Here is a 21,131-nt window from a genome sequence, read left to right as displayed (position 1 = left end):
ACTTAACTGGATGCATCCACCTTAAATAAATTGGGCCACAAAATCAATCTCATTAACTAGATGAGCAATCAAGTGAACCATAATATCAAAAAGGATGGATGGAGATCCATCTCCAATTGACATAAGATTATTGCAGCCTCATGTTTCAAATCATCTAAATTTTGTTGATCGATGACTTTATTACATATAGCATTGAAGAATAATCACAATATAGTTATAGTTTCCTTTACATTTTTTGGGCACGATACCATAAATAGCCATTGGTTGAAGTTGTTGCATCAAAACATGACAATCATAAGATTTTCGACCAATTAATGCTAGCTCACATTGATACAAGTTTCTTGACATTTAATAAGTATCCCTGGGGAACTTTGATACTCTATAAACCCTTACAATTTATTTTCTTTTATAGACAAAGTGTGACATGTTGGGTGCAGACATGTTCTTTTACCTGTTTCTTTTGGGGGGTAGTTATTGGTGTATACCCACCTCCACCATATAAAGACAAACATACTTACCGTACTTTATTTTTCCTTAAATGTTGATAAGTGTTCCAGTTACTCAATCACACACGTTTTTCTCCATATGTATCACATTAATACAATGTCTTATGTTAAGGTTAGACCAATACAGAAGATCAAAGAATATTGACCCTTTTTTCCATATATTTTTCTCTGCAAAATCTTTTTTTTCTTTCTAAAGGCAACATTAATGTGTTGTTGTCGTTGATAAATTTCTTTATCGGTTAAGGGAATTGGAGCGATATTAAACTTATGTTATCCATCAAAAGTATTATGTAATATACGATATGAATTATTTTCATAATTGGACCATACTTTGTCATATCAATAAAGATCCCGTTTATCATTTCATTCACCTTAAAAAAACGTATTTTGAATACTCTTTCTCACTTTTCGCTTTATTTTTTCTATTTATTTCTTTTTCACTTTTGTCTTAGTGATACGAGAGTGAAATTTACTTGTGAGGTATTTTTTTCCAGGTGTTGGGCATTTTTGTAATATCTATTGTAAGATTTTGTTGTTTGGTTCTAAGTTGAACTGAATTAAAAAAGCTATTATTTAGTTTGTCAGTTTGTCAGTCAAAATCTCATGTTTAGTCTGTGAGATTCGCTTGCTATAAAAGCTCTTATCTTGTTCGAGATTAACATGATATAAAAGATTGTGTTTGGTTTGAAGGATAGTCGGTGTAAAACTCTAAATTTAACAGTAAGAAGTTTTGTGGGCATAACCTCTAAAAGTTCACACTTATAGTGGAACTCTTGAGAATATTTTATCGGGGGAAAGAACGTAAGCCAAGTGATTAGATCGAACCTGTATAAATCTTTGATGCATTATTCTTACCCCTTGACTCTCTCTATTTTCATTACTTGTTTATTTTTGTTGTGTATGAATTTGTTTTTAACTATGATTTTATTCAATTTATTTATTCAGTTGCTTACTCATTTCAAAATTGTTTTAAACAATTTCTTTTATAAACAATTTTTTACATGGACATTGTTTTTCAATGCAACACAATTCACCCCTCGTGTGTTTCGAGTCACTTGTTCGACATATGATACGATAGTCGATGGACTGAGAGAAAGGAAGTTGGAATTCTAGGAAAGTGATAGGGAAACAAAGATTTCTACTTCAGTTGAAAGAGATTTGAACTTCTAACAAGAGAAATCTAGACTTCAAAATGAGCAAGAGTAGATTTCAATTCTAATAGACAACACCAATGTTCCGTGGTGGAACCTGAATTAATCGATAACGAGCAGTGGTTCTGAGCTTCCGATATGGTGGAGATGAAGTTGACCGACAAAATTAACACTTCAACGCTTAAGGTGGTAAGAGAGTAAGAGTGACACATGAATGAAAATTAATTTAAATACATGAGAAATGACACACTTTCGCTCTTAAATAGGAGAAACTGTTGACAACTAAAAGCGTGGAATGAAACGTAAATCACAATCAACCGATAGATTGATATGAACGGTCAGAATAATCCTCATACGCGAATTCCTATTAAAAGAGTTATAAAGTATACTTGTTATGCGCCTTACTTATTTCGCTTTACTATTAGATATCCTTAAACCTTACTTATTTCGCTTTATTATTAGGCATTTATCCTCGGGCCTTCTAAACGATCCATAACACACTTAAAGTTTAAAATTTTCAAAATAATACATAAATATTGTAATAAAAATTAATAGAATATGATAAAACAGTGAAGTGAACCGTTGAATAATTTACTACTTTTGTTAGACTATATTAATATATACTAATACTTAACATAAATATATTGAATATAACATAAGAAATAAAGTTATAAAGTGAGACAATTCAATATATTATTTTTGATTGATTTTCAATACATTGTTTTTATTTATGCACAATGCATACAAATTAACCTTAACAGGCAGCGTCTTTTCAAAAATGAACTAAAAAAACTATATAAATTTTGATATATAATTTAAAGAGTTAGAGTTAAACCTTATGTCGTATCGAACTTGACAAACCAATCCATACTGACTAATTCATTGAGAGTTTTTAATGCACCTTGGATACTTCTTAGCCACCATGCAAAATTATTTAAATGTCTCTAGTTTTCGGAGATGCATCTCCAGACGAACCTATTTATGAATAAACATTGAAATATTTCGGAGATGTATTTCTGGAATAATTTCAAACATTAAGCACAACCAACTCATAAGCGATTTACATTTGAATTGTATCAAAGATGAATATTCATGGATATTTCGAAGATACATCTCCGGAATGTATCATAACATGTATTTAATGCTATAAGTTGTTTATATGTGTTCAGATGAAGTATAACGTACGATCGAAAATAAAAAAATTGACGTACATAATAATAATAATAATAATAATAGACTACTACTGTGTGTGTCGAAAATAAAATAGCAATACATGTCGAAAATGTCGTACAATTGAAATACAAAATGCAGTAAGACCGTCAAAATAAAGTACAAACTATAGTACTATAACAAAATAATAAGAGGCTAATACCGTGTGTGTCTGACAACCTCTCCTTTACCTCCTTGGCCGTCAATCTCTTATGTCCTCCGACGATGTCTCTGATATAATAATACCCCATGTGCATCCGCTATGATGGCATCTAGGACTCGTCTGACACCAGACCCATCAGGGAAGATACCCTTGTCAATTCTTGCCCGGACAATCTCCACCATGCGACGACACCTAGGAAAGACATCATCAATATGATCTAGGTGAGCCTGCTTCTCCTATAGTATCTCCTGATGAGCTGGTCTCGACGGATCTCCTGGAGAAACATGCACCATGTATGAATGTGACACTCTAAAGAACCATTTGATGTACCCTTCGACGTAGTTCCAATCACTTTCGACTATGGTAGCCCGTGCCTCCTCCGGTACCAGATGACTTTCATAATCATCAAACATCTCATTTGTTTGTCCATGTGTCAGGGCAGGAAGAGTAGCGACATCATGGTGTCTGAGAATGATCTGAATGTAGTCGAACTGTCACATGACGCGCTCAGGCAAATGAGAAGCCGTAAGACATGACCCAAATGCCAACCAACTAGAGTATAACACTATCTCGTTAAATGGCTGCATTTAACAGTGATCAACGTGGTTGTTGAAGTGCATGTCCTTAACAACCAAACAATAAAGATATACTTTGAAAGGCTCGATCTCTGGGTTCCCTCTGAGCAAGATAAAAGCAGTAGCATGCGGAATAACCTTAGTGTACTCAAGTACACTCGCCAAACCAGCGATGCACGAAAGTGCTTGAGGGTTCAAGCCTAAAATAAAAAAGTTTGGAACACACTAATCATCGACAATTGTTTTGCAAATATGAAATAAAAATGATAAAAAAACATTCAAAAATCAAGAATTATTACCACCAGTAGTGTCTCGTTGCCCGTGACATGCTTCGCCTTCCACAAACAACTCTATATCAACTTCAAATACAGGTAGACCAGGCAAGCCGCCCCATGTTGTACTTATGGATCCCCTAGAGATCCACGAAATACTATATACGACGTCAGTATACGTGGCACTATTATCCACAAAAATCGAAGTGCCAACCAAAAACAATAGGTATGCTCTCAATGCATGCGATATGTGGATCGCCACCTGCTCTGCATCACCATCAGCCTTCCCTAGATCAACCCTTAGATACTTTACCATCATCTCGATTGCCTCGTTTTTGGTATTCCTCCCATGATCGAGGAATCTCCCCCTGGTCGGAAGATGTAATAAACATGAGACACCGTCTAGTGTGATAAACATATCACCATCCGGTAGATGAAACGACGAGGTTTCAGAGTGTTATCTTTCCACGAATGCATTAAGCATCCCGTGGTTGACCAGAGTGTAACTTGTCATGCATAAGTCCTTCAAGCCAGATAATGACAGAATCGATTGAAACCAATCCTCATTCGGTTGAGGCAATGCAACAATCTTCCTCTGTGGTTAACAAACTTCTAGGCATCACACTCTTGAAATTTGTCAGAAATAATCAATGGCAGAAATAATCAATTTCAACAATTAAAGTTTAGGTAAAAAAAATAAAGAATTTAACTAAGGCTACCTCTCTGTCACAGGTATGTATGATAGTATGGTCTCGATACAGAGGAAGTAAGGACAAATCAACTTGACCTCCTCCTAAAGCCTTTAGCTCGACATTTGCAACAACCTCACCTTCCAGAGGTGGCATTGGATCAATAACATCATTAACGAGAGGTGAAACTGGAACAACAACATCATCTGTATGAGGTGGAACTTGTGAATCCTGTCGCTTGCAGGAGGATGAAGGAAGTGACGCCTCAGGTGGTGAATCCTATCTCCTACGCAAAGAAGAAAATGGAGTGATCCGAGGAGAAGTGCGAGCCCCAAAAGTAGACGACTCTGCTTAACCAGAGGTACCTGGAGCATCCGGAACCTGCTGGCTTCACTCTGCCTAACAGATGCGTGCTGAGCAACCCTGCAATGTCTCAGTCTGTCATGTCTGTCAGCCATTATGCCTGTAAGTTAAAGTAAGACATACCATTAGCGAACACAAATAACACACACAAGCAAGAAAATAAAAAAGATAATATACCGTAGGAAATTTCGGAGATACATCTCCAAAAGCACCAGGTAACTAAAATGTTGAAATATTCTGGAGATGCATCTCATGAATTTCATGCAGTATATGAAAATACTGAACAATTCCGAAGATGCATCTCCAGAATGTTCTGCAACTCAGAAGTTGTGTCAATGACGAATGTACCACATGCAAGTTGAAAAAAACATGTTCTGATCACCATTATGTGCCAACAAAGAACTTATACACTATGTCTAAACTATGTTACATGTGATTTCTACACATTTTCAATCCTAATAATTGATTTATACTCATTTATACTAAAACTCAATCATTTATCGGAAACTCGAAAAACTTACTTGAAATTGATGATTTTGATGAAGTTGAATGATGTTACAGTTGAAGCTTTATGTTTTATTGAGTCTCCTTGAATCTTGTTCGATGAAACTTAATTTGATATATAGTAGTGTATTGAGAGAGTTTGAAATTGTGGTCGAAGAAATGTGTAATGAGAAAGAAGAAGAATCTGACGCGACTCTTATGCTCCAAAATATTTCGGAGATATATCTCCGAAATATTTCAATGTTTATTCAAAAATAGGTGTGTACGGAGACGCATCTCCAAAAACTGAGAACATTTAAATAATTTCACGTAATGGTTAAGAAATATTTATGGTGCATTAAGAAATTATCGATTTATTTTACGAACTCTAATTGTATTAATCTATTGACTACTTATTGCGCTTAAAGATTTATATTGATATTTTTAGTACTATATTTATTTAATTATTTCATATAAAAAATATTTATATTATACGAGGAACATATCATCAATCACGCGGGCATAAAAATGTCACTTTTATCATAAGAAAGAGAAAATGATGTTACTGTCACGCAAAATAGGTTATGTTGAGTCAAAATTCATAGGAGAAACATGAGAATGATTGCAGCCCAATAGGTTACTGTCACGCATTTTTATTTTAGTTTTTTTTTTCTCTGACAAAAAGTGTACTTTTAATTTAGGTATTGAAGCCCAAGTAAGTTATTAAAAAGTTAAAGCAAAAAATATATCAAAAGGAAGCGGGAACTAGTGGTGGGAACTAACTCCAAAAACTAAAAAAAAAGAGCGCGAGCAGTTTTCAATTCAAGCAAAAACGTCACCGTTGCGAAGCGCCAATATTATCAAATCCATTATTCCCCGCGCCTATACTCTTTCGCAAAACTAAATCTCAGCCGTCCACGTCATCGCACAAAACACCATAAGAAAAGAAATTAACCATCGATTTCTACTTCCTCACGATTTCCAAAAACACATAAACCCCGAATCGTATCACTCTCGATTCTCAAAGCACACAGAAGAAAGAAAAATGGAGGATTCTGGAAAATCCATCAACAACATCGCGAGTAAAAGTAGTAGTAAACTATTGAATCCATGGATGCTTCACTTTCAGAAACTCGCTCTCGAACTCAAATGCCCTCTCTGGTTCGCGTTTTGTTTATTTTATTTCATTGTTTTTTGTTATTTAGGGTTTTGAGTGGTTGATTTGATAATTTGTTTGATATGGTGATGGATCTTGTAGCTTGAGCTTGTTCAAGCAACCGGTTTTGCTTCCTTGCAACCACTTGTTCTGCAGGTTCGTTACTTCTTCTACATGTTATCCCGGTTAATAATTCTAGGTTTTTCAGTCGAGATTATTTGATTTTTTTTTTCTATTCTTCTTTCGTTATTGGCAGTTCCTGCATGTCAGATAGTTCAACGATTGATTCTGAGTGTGCTCTCTGTAACACCAAATACGCTCAAATAGGTAACTCATTATCAAAATACACTTATTTTGTTGTTATAGATTCACGTTCTAAGCGAGTGTTGATTATATTTTAGGGAACTCGTTTAGTATATGATTTGCATGCTTTGTTTAACTGCTTGCGCTGAGTTTCACTTTTTAATGTGTTTTTTTTTGGTGGTAGATTTAAGGCATGTGCCATTTGTGGAAAACATGGTGACTATTTATAAGAACTTGGATGCGACCTTTTGTGCTAATGTATTTCAGCAACGTTCTTTTGGTGAGTTTTTTTTTTTGCATTAGTATGTGTAAATTCTAGTTTTTGTTTGATGCTTGACTTGTTTTTTGTGAATTGTTTAATGTAGATGATAGGATGGTTTTGGAGCGTTGCCAAACTCTTAACAATTCAACTTGTAGTAATAAGAATACCGACAAGGTTCTGCTGAACTCGAGTATGTCAAATGAGGCTGGGGATGCTAACCGCATTGTGGAGAAAAGTAATTCAATGAGATGTTCTCAGAAAGAAATTGGGGATCGTGTTGAAATGGATTTGAATCAAGTGACTGAATCAGCACCAGACAGCCCTCCATTTTGTGATACCAAAGGTTCTGATAACTGCTGTAGTTATCAAGACAGTGAGCAGGTATGATTTATTATTTATTACATAGTATTATGGTCTTGATTATTTAAGTAGTTACATTGAACTTCCTGTATTTGGTAGGCCAAGTCCTCTTTCAGTTTGGCACCTTATTCTCCTAAATTTTTCATTTCAGCCAGTCAATGTTGTGAAATCTGAATATTCATCATTAAAAAGTGCAACTACAGGAAAAAGTGATTTGAAAGAAAGAATGGCAAAGTTCAGGTCTGAAAGTTCTGCCTCTGAAAATGAGGGTCTTGTGCGAGGTATTAAGAAACAAAAAAATCTTACTAATGGAGATGCTATTATTCAACAAAGCACCTCATATCATAATAAGCTTGTGGATTACCGCCATGACTTGGACCTTAAATCTGAAAAGGACCCTGGTCTAATCATACCTTCTAATGCACCAAATGACTTGTGTCCAAGTACAAGCATGTGCTCGTTTTGCCAGTCCTTTAATATTTCAGAGGTGAGATATCATGTGCATCAATTTCCTGCACTTAATTGGCCTTATGCCAGCCCCTTTTCCATGAAAGCTATCTTATTCTCATATTTCCCACTATTCAATTTCTTGAAATTATTTTCCTGATGTTCAAGTGAATTTTTGTAGGCTACTGGGCCTATGCTCCATTATGAAGAAGGAATTTTAGTTACAGGAGATGCTGCAATGCAACCAAATGTTGTGCATGTGCATAAAGTTTGTATTGACTGGTACACTCGCTTGATATTCTGTGCATGCATAATTTATTATGATAGAATTTTGGATGTATGTTTTAGGTGGAGTTGTTCTAAAACTAGATGATAATTCTCTATAGATCATGGATTGTTCAAATATTTCTTAACATGCATTTGGCTGATAATTTTTTTTAAAACTTTGTGAAACCAGGGCTCCCCAAGTGTACTTTGTTGGTGAAACTGTTAAGAATTTGAAGAAAGAAGTGGCCAGGGGAGCAAAGCTTAAATGCACCCAATGCGGTCTAAAGGGAGCTGCTCTTGGTTGCTTTGTCAAATCATGTAAAAGAACTTATCATGTCCCTTGTGCAATGAACATCTCTACCTGCCGCTGGGATCATGTACTATTTTCTTCAATTACTAGTGTTTTTTTATCTTTTCAAAACAGTAGTTGTTTTAGAGTTTCTATGGATATTTTTTTAAACATTGTTCATTTCTCTTGTTCAGGTGGATTATCTCTTGCTATGCCCCTCTCATTCAAATGTCAAATTTCCAAGTGAGAACTCCAGTCATAAGAAAAAGTCAACTCAGAAGCATTCTGTTTCATCTCAACTGTATGTTTTTTTTGAAGTAATGTCTATTTGTGTTTGATTATGGTATTTATATAATGGCATGTGCTGCTTATTCCCCAACATATTGTTAATATATAATTTGTTTATTTACTTTCAACAGTTGATATTTGAATATTAGAACAAAATCTAGAGCACATTAAATACTACTTTGTTATATATACAACAGTTCATCTCCCAAACCAGATAATATTGAATGATTCAGTGTTCATTTAGAATGTATTGCTGAGACAATGATGTAAAGAGAGAAAATAGAAGTTGAGAGAATTTGAAACTCTGCTTTTGAGAAACATCTTGGAGGTATAGTAAGAGCCACATTCTAAAGCCTACAATGACTCCTTGAATTTGTTGCTAAATTTATAAACTGGTTTGATTAAGATTTGATGCAGTAATGTTATGGTAGCAGCAAATGAGGTTTGATAGTGAATTTCAGAACATAACAAATCACTTGTACGGTAGAAACATAACCAATCTTTTGTAGTAGACACAAGTCTAGATGCTCATATATCCAGTCTCTGATCCAATGCGGGCCTAAGGTGTACTTTATTTAATAGAGAAGCAAGGGAAATACAATCAATAAAATCCATTACTCATTTTGAGACATATCATAACACTTCAGTGCAGATGATCATAACTCCATTCTCTGATCATATATGGGCCCAAGGCCTTCATAACATAGAACAAGTAAAAGAATAGGTGTCTGGACTGAGAAAATGCTCATGATAAAAGGATCAATTTCTAGTGAACTGCAGTCACATTTTAACACTGAGTGCATATCGTCATCGGTCCAGTCTGCAATTCAGTTAGGGCTGAAGGACTATTGTAACAAACTTAAAAGAAATGCAAGTAAAACAATATGCACAAATATGCTCTAATAGCTCCCTCAAATATTTATTATAATTGAGTGAATTTCAGGGTTAAATTCCTTGCAAATTTCATTACCATAATAGTATATGTATGTAAGGAAGCTATTAATTTGCTATGATGAACATACTCCTTTTCTCCTTTTGTTTTAACCCTGTTTCTAAGGTTATATATTCACTGTTGCTGTAGGCCATTTCAACAACCAAACAACCTGTTGGGAGGTTTAAAGAATAGTGGTAAAAAAATGGTTTTTTGTGGATCTGCCCTATCAAATGAAGAAAAGGTTAGTATGAATGTTGTCTTCTATCTGTGATTAAGTCTTTCATTACCTTCATTATCATAACTGTTTCTCTCCAAATGGTATAAGGGTGGGATGTTCATGGCTTTATAGCAGCATCATAAACTTCTAATATGGTGGTTAGTAAAAGGGGTAGTCAGTTTTAGGAATGATGATGTAATCATAGGAGAGTGGAAGTGAGGTATGAAGAGACTCAGGGAAATATTGGCGGGAAAGCTTCTCTCTTAAGGGGCTTATGTATTGTTTGGCCTGCCCTTTTCTTGTCTTTTCTTCTACTTTAAAGAAGCAAGGCCAAACAATATTTACAAAAAGCTCTACAACAAAAAGTAACTTTTTTGTAAAAGCTTTTCAGTGAATTTACATGTGCATGTGTTCAAACCCTAGTATACACACTATACTTTTATTACTCTTCATTATTTTTCAATTCTTCCAATTAGCATTTCATACATCTTATTAAAAAGATTTATTAGTTCATTTATGTTATGTATTATCCTTTATTTCACTTTATGTAATAGTGTTAATATTGTTGTGTAGCATTTAACTATGTTGTAGGATTGCAGAACATGTTAATTTAAAAATGTTTGTTTGTTTCACTGTGTGGAGTTTCTTAATACAATTTGTTGTTTATTCTGACACATTTTATATTTATCACACAATTTGATATAAGTTTTTATATAATACATTTCATATATTTTAGCAATATAGTAGTAATTTTTCCAAGAAGATTATAGTTTTGTTATTATTTGTAACCATTTTTCTTAAAAGATTACTTCCACACATATATCTATCAAAGCCAGTTCATTAAACATTATTTCACTCACAAATATTATCCATTAAATACTTGGATTAAATTCCAATGACAATAAACTTTTTATTATTATATCACTTCCAGAAATAAATTATTTTCACAAATATCTATTGTATAACTAAACTAATTAATATGTTTCATTTTGGTGGTGCAGGTGCTTTTGATTAATTTTGCAAGCAAGGTTGGTGCTACAGTGACCAAGTGTTGGACCTCAAATGTCACCCATGTGATTGCAGCAACGGATGCAAATGGGGCATGCTCGAGGACAATGAAAGTTTTGAGGGCAATTCTAAATGGACAATGGATCCTAAAAGTAGACTGTATGTAATTTAGGCTTCTAATTTTGTTTCCTTGATTTGCTGCCTCATTTTAGTTTGATTATTCACAATCATTAATGAATAACTTAGGGATAATTGCATGCTTGGAAGAGACTAATCTTGTTGACGAAGAATGTTATGAAATTGATCTAGACAATCAAGGGTGCCGTGGTGGCCCAAAAGCTGGCAGACTTATGGCACTGGCCAAGGTAAATATTCTTTCACTGCATCTTGATTAAGGGTTTGAATTATGGTTTTGTTTTGATCTTTGATTTTGAGAAAAAGATTTGGACAAATGAAAATGCGACTAGTGGAACTGCATTTCTGGTTTAATGTGGTTACAAAAAATATTACATAAATTTTGTTGTTGCAATTTCGGTTCCAGAATTTAAGACCACCTTTACCTTTCTCTTTAGCTCCACTAGTGACTTTAAAATTTAGTTTATTTTGTTGATATTCATTTGTTAAATTATGTGGTATTAATGTCTTGAGTTCTATATTCTGACTGATTGTAGGAGCCAAAGATATTCAGTGGCTTAAAGTTTTATTTTTCTGGTGACTATGATTTGAGTTTTAAGAAATATCTTGAAGATTTAGTTGAAGCGGGAGAAGGTGCTGTGTTGAAAAGCAAAGATGAATTGGAACTTAGAGTAGATGCAAAAGTGCTGGTTGTTTACAATATTGATCCTCCACAAGGATGTAAGCTGGGGGAGGAAGTTTCAATTCTTTGGCAGAGACTAAGTGAAGCAGAGGATCTAGCTGCCAATACCGGTTATCAAGTTATTGGTCACACTTGGATTCTGGAGTCAATTGCTGCATGTAAACTGCAGCCTTTGGTTAGTTAAAATGTATTTTGTGGCAGATATTTTGTACATCTTTTAATAGGGTGTTTATTTTGCAAAATTCTGATCAGTTTTGTACAAGATGTCTACTTGATTTATATCTTGTTTGGGCGTTCAAGATATATCTTCTTTTGGCACTAAAGATGATAAGGGATGATATGTTATGAAATTCATATGGAATAGATTAAATTCTGTGTTTTACTTATTATTTCAGTCAAGTGTTGTCAAGTTTGTTCAAAAGAGTCTGTAATATTAAGGAAGATACTGAAAAAGACACTGTATTTAGCTTTAAGATATGAAATTGGCAAGGCTAAATTTAAGAAAAATGTTCCAACAAAAAGCTCTTTATTTTTTGATATTCTAACAGAAGGAATAATGTCTTAGGAATTGCATAATATAAATAAGCATATTCATTATTTCCATTAATTTACTTGCAAGTGTGGCTAAATTCAAAAATCTAAAGCAAATCTTCCACTTATAAAGCAAAATGCCCACTTGATTTTTTTAAACATACACATGAAGAAATAACCATATTTTTCTAGTACTTGGCATCTGGTTGTGAAGTGCCACTGTCCTGAGATGAAGTAGCGTTCATCTCTAAGACCGGTCTGGTGTATTTTACATCATTATACACAAAGAACTTTGCAACAACCAGAAAGCAAATGAAATTTAATATGCTTATTACTGCAATGAATGCATAATAATAATCTAAATGGGAGACATTGATATTATCCAAAATCCAACCTTTGCGACCTTGTCTTTGGGTGATATCTGCGACAGCAGATAGAAAAAAGGTACTGAGAAAACCACCTAGACCATATGAGGCTGTGGCACATGCTGTTCCGAGACTCTTCATGCTTTCTGGTGCTTGATCGTAGAAGAACTCCAACTTGGCAATTTCGACAAAGTTATCACCAATCCCCGACAAGGCAAACTGAGGGAGTAGAATGAAAATAGTGAGAGGTATTGTATCATGCATGCCTAAGAGGTTGTTTTCTTTTGCAACCCTGAGTCTCTTTCTCTCAACTAAGCAAGCAATGACTAATATAATGATGTAAAACACAAGGCCAATTCCTATTCTTTGCAGTATTGTGATTCCTCTAGGATTTTTAGTGTAGCGTCGGATGAAAGGCACAAAAATCCGATCATACATTGGAATCCATATCAATGTGAATATAATTGTAATTGATAGGAGACTTCCTGGAGATATATTAAAATGATGTCCCACTCTGTTGTCTAGAGTCATGCCTTGTTTAACAAAGAGTGTGAATAAGTGCATTCCTAATGTGCTTGGAATAATTGTGAAAATCGAAATAGGAATCAATTTTGCCATTTGCTTAGTTTCCTCAATTTGTGTCACTGTACAAAGCATCCATGGTGAACTTTGTCCAGTCTTTATAGCCCCTTTGTCAAGGAAACTGCAAACAGAGAAGAGGGGGACACATACACATCAAATAGGTGTTATCAACATATATTTAGTGTCTAACACTCTATTTTATTGGTTGAAATTCACATAGATGCCACCATATCATTAAGAGACCAACTTAATTTAGTGAAATTCGTGTGATGAAAAGAAAGTGTGTTGCCCCCACACCAAGAAATATGGTGAAATATTTAAGAGACTAAAAGAAAGTAAACTCAACCTGAAGAAAGATGTGTGAGGAATTCTGTTTCTACCATTACATGCATACTCTTCCATACTCAGCTCATGCAGCTCATTTGTATCTTCGGGGACACACACCTTCCATTTTCTCACAGCAGCCACGAATACTTGAAGCATCCTTGTCATAGGGCTCCCTTGGGGCAATTTGTGTCTATAATATGGTGTTCCTAATAGAAACACCAATATCGAAAATGCGAGTCCAATGGTTGGAAGGCCGTATCCGAGGGTCCAACCTATATTATCTTGTATGTAAACCAAGAAAGTAGTAGAGAACAAGACACCAATCAAAATGCTAAAATACCACCAATTGAAGAAGGAAAACTTATGAGATTTCTCCTTAGGATCGAAGTCATCAAATTGGTCTGCTCCCATTGTAGAAATGTTGGGTTTGGTTCCGCCAGTGCCCAGAACAATGATGTACAAGGCAAGGAAGAAAACACCCTTTTGCAACGGAGATGCCTTGGGGCAGTTTTCGAACGCAACACCTTTGGCACATTCTGGCGGCCTCAACGATGGTAGTGAAACTGATAGAGTCAACAAACACATTCCCATGAGATAAATGCCCGATGCAATTACAAAGGTCAAATATCGGCCAAGATAAGCATCAGCTACATAAGCTCCCGCAAGCGGCATCAACCACACCGATCCTCCCCAATTGCTAATATTGTTCGAAGATTCCACGGTCCCCTGATGAAGCTTATTCGTTAAATACACCACTAAGTTCGTTGATATTCCATAGTAAGCCATCCTCTCAAACAATTCATACCCTATAAATTACACATACAACACACATATGTCACATAATCACATTCTTAAAACTTATATAACACAGTAAAAGACTTCATTTTATACCTACTAGGAAGGAACATGCTTTCCATCTTCCCGTCTTCGATCTTAAAACAGGTCTACCTTGTGAATCTACCGTGCCATCTTTAGTATAATCTTCTAGTGGCCCTTTTTCTTCACTGACTTCCATGATACTGAACAAGAACAACAACTTGAGCTGAGCTCTTCAGTGTCTAGAATCTTACAAGGTTGTTACTTGCTAACTTTTCCTATTAACTTTTGATGTATTTAAGGAAGTTTGGTTTTATATATTTTACACATTCCATTTTGCATGAGCTAACATGATGTAGAAATCCAAAGGCCAAAAACTAGTTTGTGCTTCTGCATGTCATTTATTTATTTATTTATTATAGTTTTCATCAATTTTTTATTACCATGTTAGCTGTTGTTTACCTTCTCGACCAAGCTATTAGATCTTTGAAATTGACATGGCACAAAAGTCACGAGATTACAAAAATAAATACATTAAAATGGCTTTTCAAATTTTCCATGATGGATTTAATTTGTATGTAATTTCTTTTCCACATACATCCAATTATATCTTACCATATAAATATATTTTAAGAATTAGCATAATAAAGTATATCATAGATGATTTGATTGAATGCATATGCAACATTTTTTTGGTATCAATATGTAGAATCTCTTGATTGATATGTATATTAATCTTGTATCTCAATAATATATTAAATAATGTTACCTACAATAAAATAATATGGATATGATATTTACAATAAATAGTTTTTAATCCAATAAGGAGTTTCAAAGTGCATGTATATTGGACTGTGTAATTACACGGTTATAACTTTTTCTCTCTTCACATAGTCCATGTCACATAAGCTCTAATCTCTTTCTGCTTCCCAAAATGTATTTGTGCATATATATGTTTTATTCCCTTTCCATCACTAGTGATATACAATGCCATGGCTGATAGGTCTCTATCCCTTGTTATTTTTAACTTATAGCATGCTGATAATATGGTTAAGAAAACTGTTACTAGATCTTAAGGTTTTAAAAAATATAAGGTTTAAAAAATCAGGCGCGAGAAAATGGTCTATCAATAGGTGTTGATATTGATATTGTTATTTACCGTTTATATGTTAAAGAACAAATTATGATTAACTTATGCCATGAGGACCGCATTCGATGTTGCAATATCTATATCGACCGAAATCGCAAAATTTTTTATAGGACCGCTTTAGACCTTAGTTATTGAACAAGAAGCCTATGGAGATGAAATGTGATAAATGGATCAAATCAGGTCTTAGAAGGATTTCTCACTTACTCGTCACCAACATAAATGGGGCATACACTTCCTTCCATCAGTTTCTATACACAAACTCTATAAAAGGCAGATACTTATCTCAACTCGTACCTTCATCTTAAACACATGTTCTAAGTACGTCCGCAAGGGTCTAATTGGTCCTATGACGTGATTTAGGCAATAACATCTATTGGAAACATGAACAAATATGCAGCAAGCCAAGGCCTAGTATTATATATGAAGGCAATATAAAAAGTCAACATCTAATGACAGAACTTTTCCAAAGATTATTTTTATTAAATATTACTTATAAAATGTTCCGTAATGGAACCACAACTATGTGGAGATCGGCCGAATTTGAGTTATGATGGGGTGAAGTGAGCTTTCGGTACAACGGAGCAGAGGTTGACATGCAAGATTACCACCCTAATGATAAAGTCAGTGAATGAGTGAAAAAATAATTCGAGTGTGTGAATGAGAGAATATCTAAAACAAACGCGTGTGTTTTATATAAGGGTACTCGAACATGGATACATTTGACATTCTTCATAGTCGTTTTTTCTTGATGAAATGCGAAGAGGTAAATAAAATGCCACAATACTTGAATCCTAGAAGTTGAACAAACCCTATAATCTTCTCCGTTCCTATTTGAACTTAAAGATCAGAGAAGTACTATTGCTAGTGGAAATTCTAAAATAAGGGAAAGGAAAAAGTCTTTTTGAAAAGATAGTCATGACCCTTTATAAAGGAAAAAAATCAAGAGCACAAGCCACATGCGTGCCTAGTAGCACAACTTTTGCAAGAAGTGGATATGGTTTCACACGTCAAGAGCACACATAACAAAAGGAACTAGACTGAGTTTCTCCAAAAAAATCATCATGAACAACATTAAATGTCACACACACTTCTTTCCCACCAAACAGTCAAATTTCCATAAATGACTGACATTCTGACGTCTCTAAACATCACTTGACTTATGTTTGATCTTCCTCAGCTAACATACGATTTATAGAGTAGACACCTAGTAGGACACGATGACTCACCCCTAAGTAGGGGATTCACCTCTGAAGGACTCGCCCCTAATTGAGGGAATCACCCTGAACTACGAGATTCACCTAAAAGGAATAAAGAGTTTGAGATTAGGTAAAAAAAAGGAGCTTAACCACTTAGTCCTTTACAAGTCCTTGTGCTTGAGAGACTGTGTAGTTATATATTTGTAAAGACCCACAACATTGCGATATGGGGCCGGACCCTATTAGACACCCATTCCATAATATGATGCCTACACATGATCCCCCCTTAGTAGGTGGCTCGCCCTAAGGGGAAACATGAATGGTGACAAATACGCAATCCATAACCATATGTGAAAGAAGTCATTGTTGGTGTAAGCCCTAGAGGCCAATACTTTTTGGTACTTGTATCGAATTAATAAAAGGCTTTTTCTTTATTATGATTGATTAATAAAGTCCCTAGAATAGATAGTCCGTTTAATGTATTAAGTGTGACTTAATCATGAGAACACATTAAACATAAGGGGGCTATTCTTAAAGTATCCATAGTCGAGCTTTGATGTGAAGTGGGATAACATTAAAGCATTAAGACTATTATGTTTGTAGACTGATGATCACATCTCATGGATCATGGATAAAGAGTTATCAAGTCTTAAACATAGGTATGAATATTAGGAGTAATATTTATACCGGATTGACCCGCTATGAGAATACTATATAGAAAGTTATGCAAAGTGTCATAAGTTATTCTCATGGTGATAATAGTGTATACCACTCTTCGACCTGAAACCACTATGGATCCTAGATGTAGAGTCGAGTGCTTTATTGCTGATCCAACGTTGTCCGTAACTGGATAACCATAAAGACAGTTGATGGGTACTCCACAAAGCATGCTGAGGGACATGAGTGTCCTAGATGGAATTTGCCCATCCTGCGTAACAGGATAAATGTCTATGGGCCCAATATTGAACTGGACAAGGGTGACACGGTCTATACCTTGTGTTCAATATAGACATAAGGGCAAAGGGGTAATTATACACATAATTATTATCACAGATGGTTTTGTCAGATCACATGACATTTTCGTGTCTTGGGTAGCAGTGATGTGTTGCTAGATACCGCTCACTGTTTATTATATTAAATGCGTGATTTAATATAATTGCCAACGTCACGAAAACCTACAGGGTCACACACAAAGGACAGATTGATGAGAGATAGAGTAACTAAGGAATACCGTAAGGTACGGTGCCCTTAAGTGGATTATAGAACATCGTAAGGTACGGTGTACTTGAGTAGAATACGAAATATGGTAAGGTACCATGGGCTTAAGTAATTTTGGGCATATTATAAGATATGGGCCAAAATACACTTAAGTGGGCTTTTAGCTTGAAGCCTACACAAGTGGTTCTATAAATAGAACCCTTGTGCAGAAGCACAAAGTGCGGTTGTATTATTTTCGTTTTCTCACTTTCTCTCTCTCTCTCTCTCACTCAAAGCCTTCATTCATACCAGCTAGCACTGAGATTGAAGGAATCCGTTCGTGTGGACTGAGTAGAGACGTTGTCATCGTTCAACGTTCGTGATCGTTTCGTGAATCTGCATCAAAGGTTTTTGATCGTTACAAGAGATCTGCACCAAAGGTTTCAATCGTCACAAGAGGTAAATATTCTATCACTGATCATGACCATTCGTAAGGATCTCTGAAGGAAAAATTTTAATTTCCGCTGCGCTTTGGGTCGCAAATTCTCCTTCAGTCATGACCATGATTCCCTAAGGATTAGATAGTCAAAAGGCTCCCTAGTCAAGATGGAACGGTTACTACTTCTAAAGATTCCCCAAATTCAAGCCCATAAACCCTTATAAATATCTCAACCATAGGGTTAAGAGGTTATTCTGAATTCACCACGAATTACCCCAATTACAGAGCTTCTCACCCTCGTGAGCTTTCTCTAACCTCTCAGAAAACACCTCAAAAATAGGGCTTCTCACCCATGTATGCTTGCCCTAACCACCACAAACACTAAAGCCTCTGGTCATCCATACCAAAATAGGGGTACCACACATCTGTACTTTTTTAGCAAGTACAAAATAACTTACCTGAATTTCTTGTCAACCTATTGTGTTCACAAAGAATACCATCATATAATTACTTCCATGAATTACGCAAAACATGTTTTGGTTTATTCGTTGATGCTGATAACAAGATACTAACAAATAACTTTTGTAAAAGAAAATACTAGAACCCCAAACATGTGCCTCTTTTATTGCCTTAATAAGCTCTCAATTATCTTGTAGAAATTCCATTGTAAAAAATGCTTATATAAAAGTTTTATGTTGGAAAGCATCAATTTTTTTGACGTCGTTGTAACTTATTAGTCCTTAACACTCAACATTATCCTTAGATAATATAACTCACATGTACTTTGATGAATCCAAATAAGACAACCAATGGTGTATCATTTTTCCTTGGTTTTTAACTCCTACTTTGTTTATGATAAACAAAAGAGACAAATTGATCATATGTTAGCAATTTAGCACCGTCATAGATTTTGTTTGCCTCAAATCATGCTGTAAACATGGATTGTGTTTTTCTTGGTTTGAATAAAACATTTTCAATTTGCTCAAAATCCTTTTAGTACACGAAATTTCCTCATTCCATGTGAAAAACAATTTCTCCACATTAGACTTCCTCCAATTTATTGAATATGAGAATATCCTCCAACATGCTTCACTTGTTGAAATATATCTATAATCTAGATATTGTTTGATTTCATCAATATTGTTTTTCCCACCACTTATAGTATCATATGAAGGTACAATTACAATTGAAATTATATTTGAACCTTTATTTATGTACTTGAATAAGTAATTGATTGATATACTTTTATTGCATCATTTCATATTGACGTGTGCTTCATACATAAAAAAAACTTGGGTTGTGAGGTACTACATGACCGTTGTGAAATATGATTCTATTTTTCTCAATTGTGTATCCATTGTCCCTTTTTCTATAAATGAGATAACCATATTGATTGACTATAGTTGAACTTTAGAATTTTTTGAGATAATACTTAGAACACTTTCCATCTTTCATGCAAGGTGGATTTTTATTTTAGAAACCACAAGTGTCATGAACCATATGATTCTTAACCAAAGTTTACAACTTAAACTTCTTCAAAGGACCATACACTTCAACACTAATTATCTTGTCAATGTCTTCGGGTTTTGAATATTAGTTAGAAGGATGAAAAAATATCAAGATGCGTGCATGTAACATTCATCTATTTTAAAATTCAATGATGTACATATCTACAAATGATTCATAATTAGTTAGTTAGTTGAATGACTTGTTTAAAACACAATTAGTAAAGTTACAAATATAATTTTTCTTTTTAAAATGGAAGCACTTTGCCTAAAACATCATTCTTGGTTAAATTTGATATATATTGACCAAACTTCGTTTTAAAGATTCTGAATATAATATCTGGTCTATCATGCGGCTTCTAATGAAAAGGTCCAAGTAATCTTTGTATCTTTGTCCAATGGGAATTTCAAGTAAGTAAATGTTATAAATAAATTAGGAAAATCCATATTACTAAAAATTGCCATCCATCATTGTATAATTGATCCATAAACCTACGACTACCAACATTGGACAATGACAATATCACTCTTTTCACTGTGCTTGAACCTGATGTGAAGGAAAATAATATTTTGTAAATTCTGATTTGTTGTTGGAATTTCTTGCTAGCTATAAACTCTTTATCAAACATGATATGTGAAAGTATTTCAGGAGGTGGTTTAAGTAATTGGAGATCAACTTTTTCATTTTCGTAACATATTGAATACTTAGAATCTATTGAATGACAATGTTTGTCCATACTCTCTTGATACCACATAAGGGCTTTAGAGTTGATACCACATAAGGGCTTTAGAGTAACGACATTTGATTACAGATCCTCAATATCGTAATATTCTACATAAATCGTACATTATGTTAATAAAAAGGATTGCTTAGTTGAAAAAGGTTCAAGTCATGTAAATAACTTTCACCTTCAGAAGTTCCTTTTGAACATTTATATATAGAAAAAGTGCTATTTCATCCTTATCTTCACAACTTGTATCATCTTAAGATTGATGAGCTACATAATACATGAATTTAATGTTATAAGTATAGGATACACAATTATATATTTTGAAAATAACTTAAACCATGATTTCAATATCTAAAATGAGTATTGTGAAATAGACATCAAAGAATGTACAATATAATTGACTTACTTGCACAAAGGTTATAGTATAAATTATCCTCATCTTCGCTATTAAAATCTAAATTGATAGTTGGGATAAGACCAAGACATGAAGATTGTACACATGGAATAACAATAAATTTTGGGGGAACTTGTTG

The 21,131-nt window shown here is 34.4% G+C and overlaps 1 protein-coding gene and 1 pseudogene across 1 annotated transcript; one reads left to right on the top strand and one right to left on the bottom strand.

The window, feature by feature from the left end:
• Positions 1 to 6,307: 6,307 nt before the first annotated feature.
• On the top strand, positions 6,308 to 12,153 carry LOC127126007 (BRCA1-associated RING domain protein 1). The gene is made up of 13 exons (XM_051054867.1): positions 6,308 to 6,572; positions 6,670 to 6,723; positions 6,824 to 6,894; positions 7,055 to 7,150; positions 7,236 to 7,513; positions 7,644 to 7,979; positions 8,121 to 8,221; positions 8,397 to 8,583; positions 8,690 to 8,796; positions 9,865 to 9,958; positions 10,936 to 11,101; positions 11,189 to 11,307; positions 11,614 to 12,153. The coding sequence occupies exons 1-13, from the start codon at positions 6,457 to 6,459 to the stop codon at positions 11,941 to 11,943; spliced, it is 2,055 nt and encodes a 684-aa protein (XP_050910824.1). The 5' UTR covers positions 6,308 to 6,456; the 3' UTR covers positions 11,944 to 12,153.
• Positions 12,154 to 12,478: 325 nt separating this feature from the next.
• Positions 12,479 to 14,579, bottom strand: LOC127130229 (protein NRT1/ PTR FAMILY 5.2-like; annotated as a pseudogene).
• Between the last annotated feature and the right edge of the window lie 6,552 nt (positions 14,580 to 21,131).

The sequence above is a fragment of the Lathyrus oleraceus genome, chromosome 3 (assembly GCF_024323335.1).
Source record: "Lathyrus oleraceus cultivar Zhongwan6 chromosome 3, CAAS_Psat_ZW6_1.0, whole genome shotgun sequence".
Classification (NCBI taxonomy): Eukaryota; Viridiplantae; Streptophyta; class Magnoliopsida; order Fabales; family Fabaceae; genus Lathyrus; species Lathyrus oleraceus.
This window is presented reverse-complemented; position numbering and strand designations above follow the sequence as displayed.

Bases quoted from the DNA above. Each gene is read 5' to 3' on its own strand.
- LOC127126007 (XM_051054867.1), top strand. From the start codon at position 6,457: ATGGAGGATTCTGGAAAATCCATCAACAACATCGCGAGTAAAAGTAGT. The intron at 7,980-8,120 runs GTGAGATATCAT...GAATTTTTGTAG, and splicing joins AGTCCTTTAATATTTCAGAG to GCTACTGGGCCTATGCTCCA. The intron at 8,797-9,864 runs GTATGTTTTTTT...CTGTTGCTGTAG, and splicing joins CATTCTGTTTCATCTCAACT to GCCATTTCAACAACCAAACA.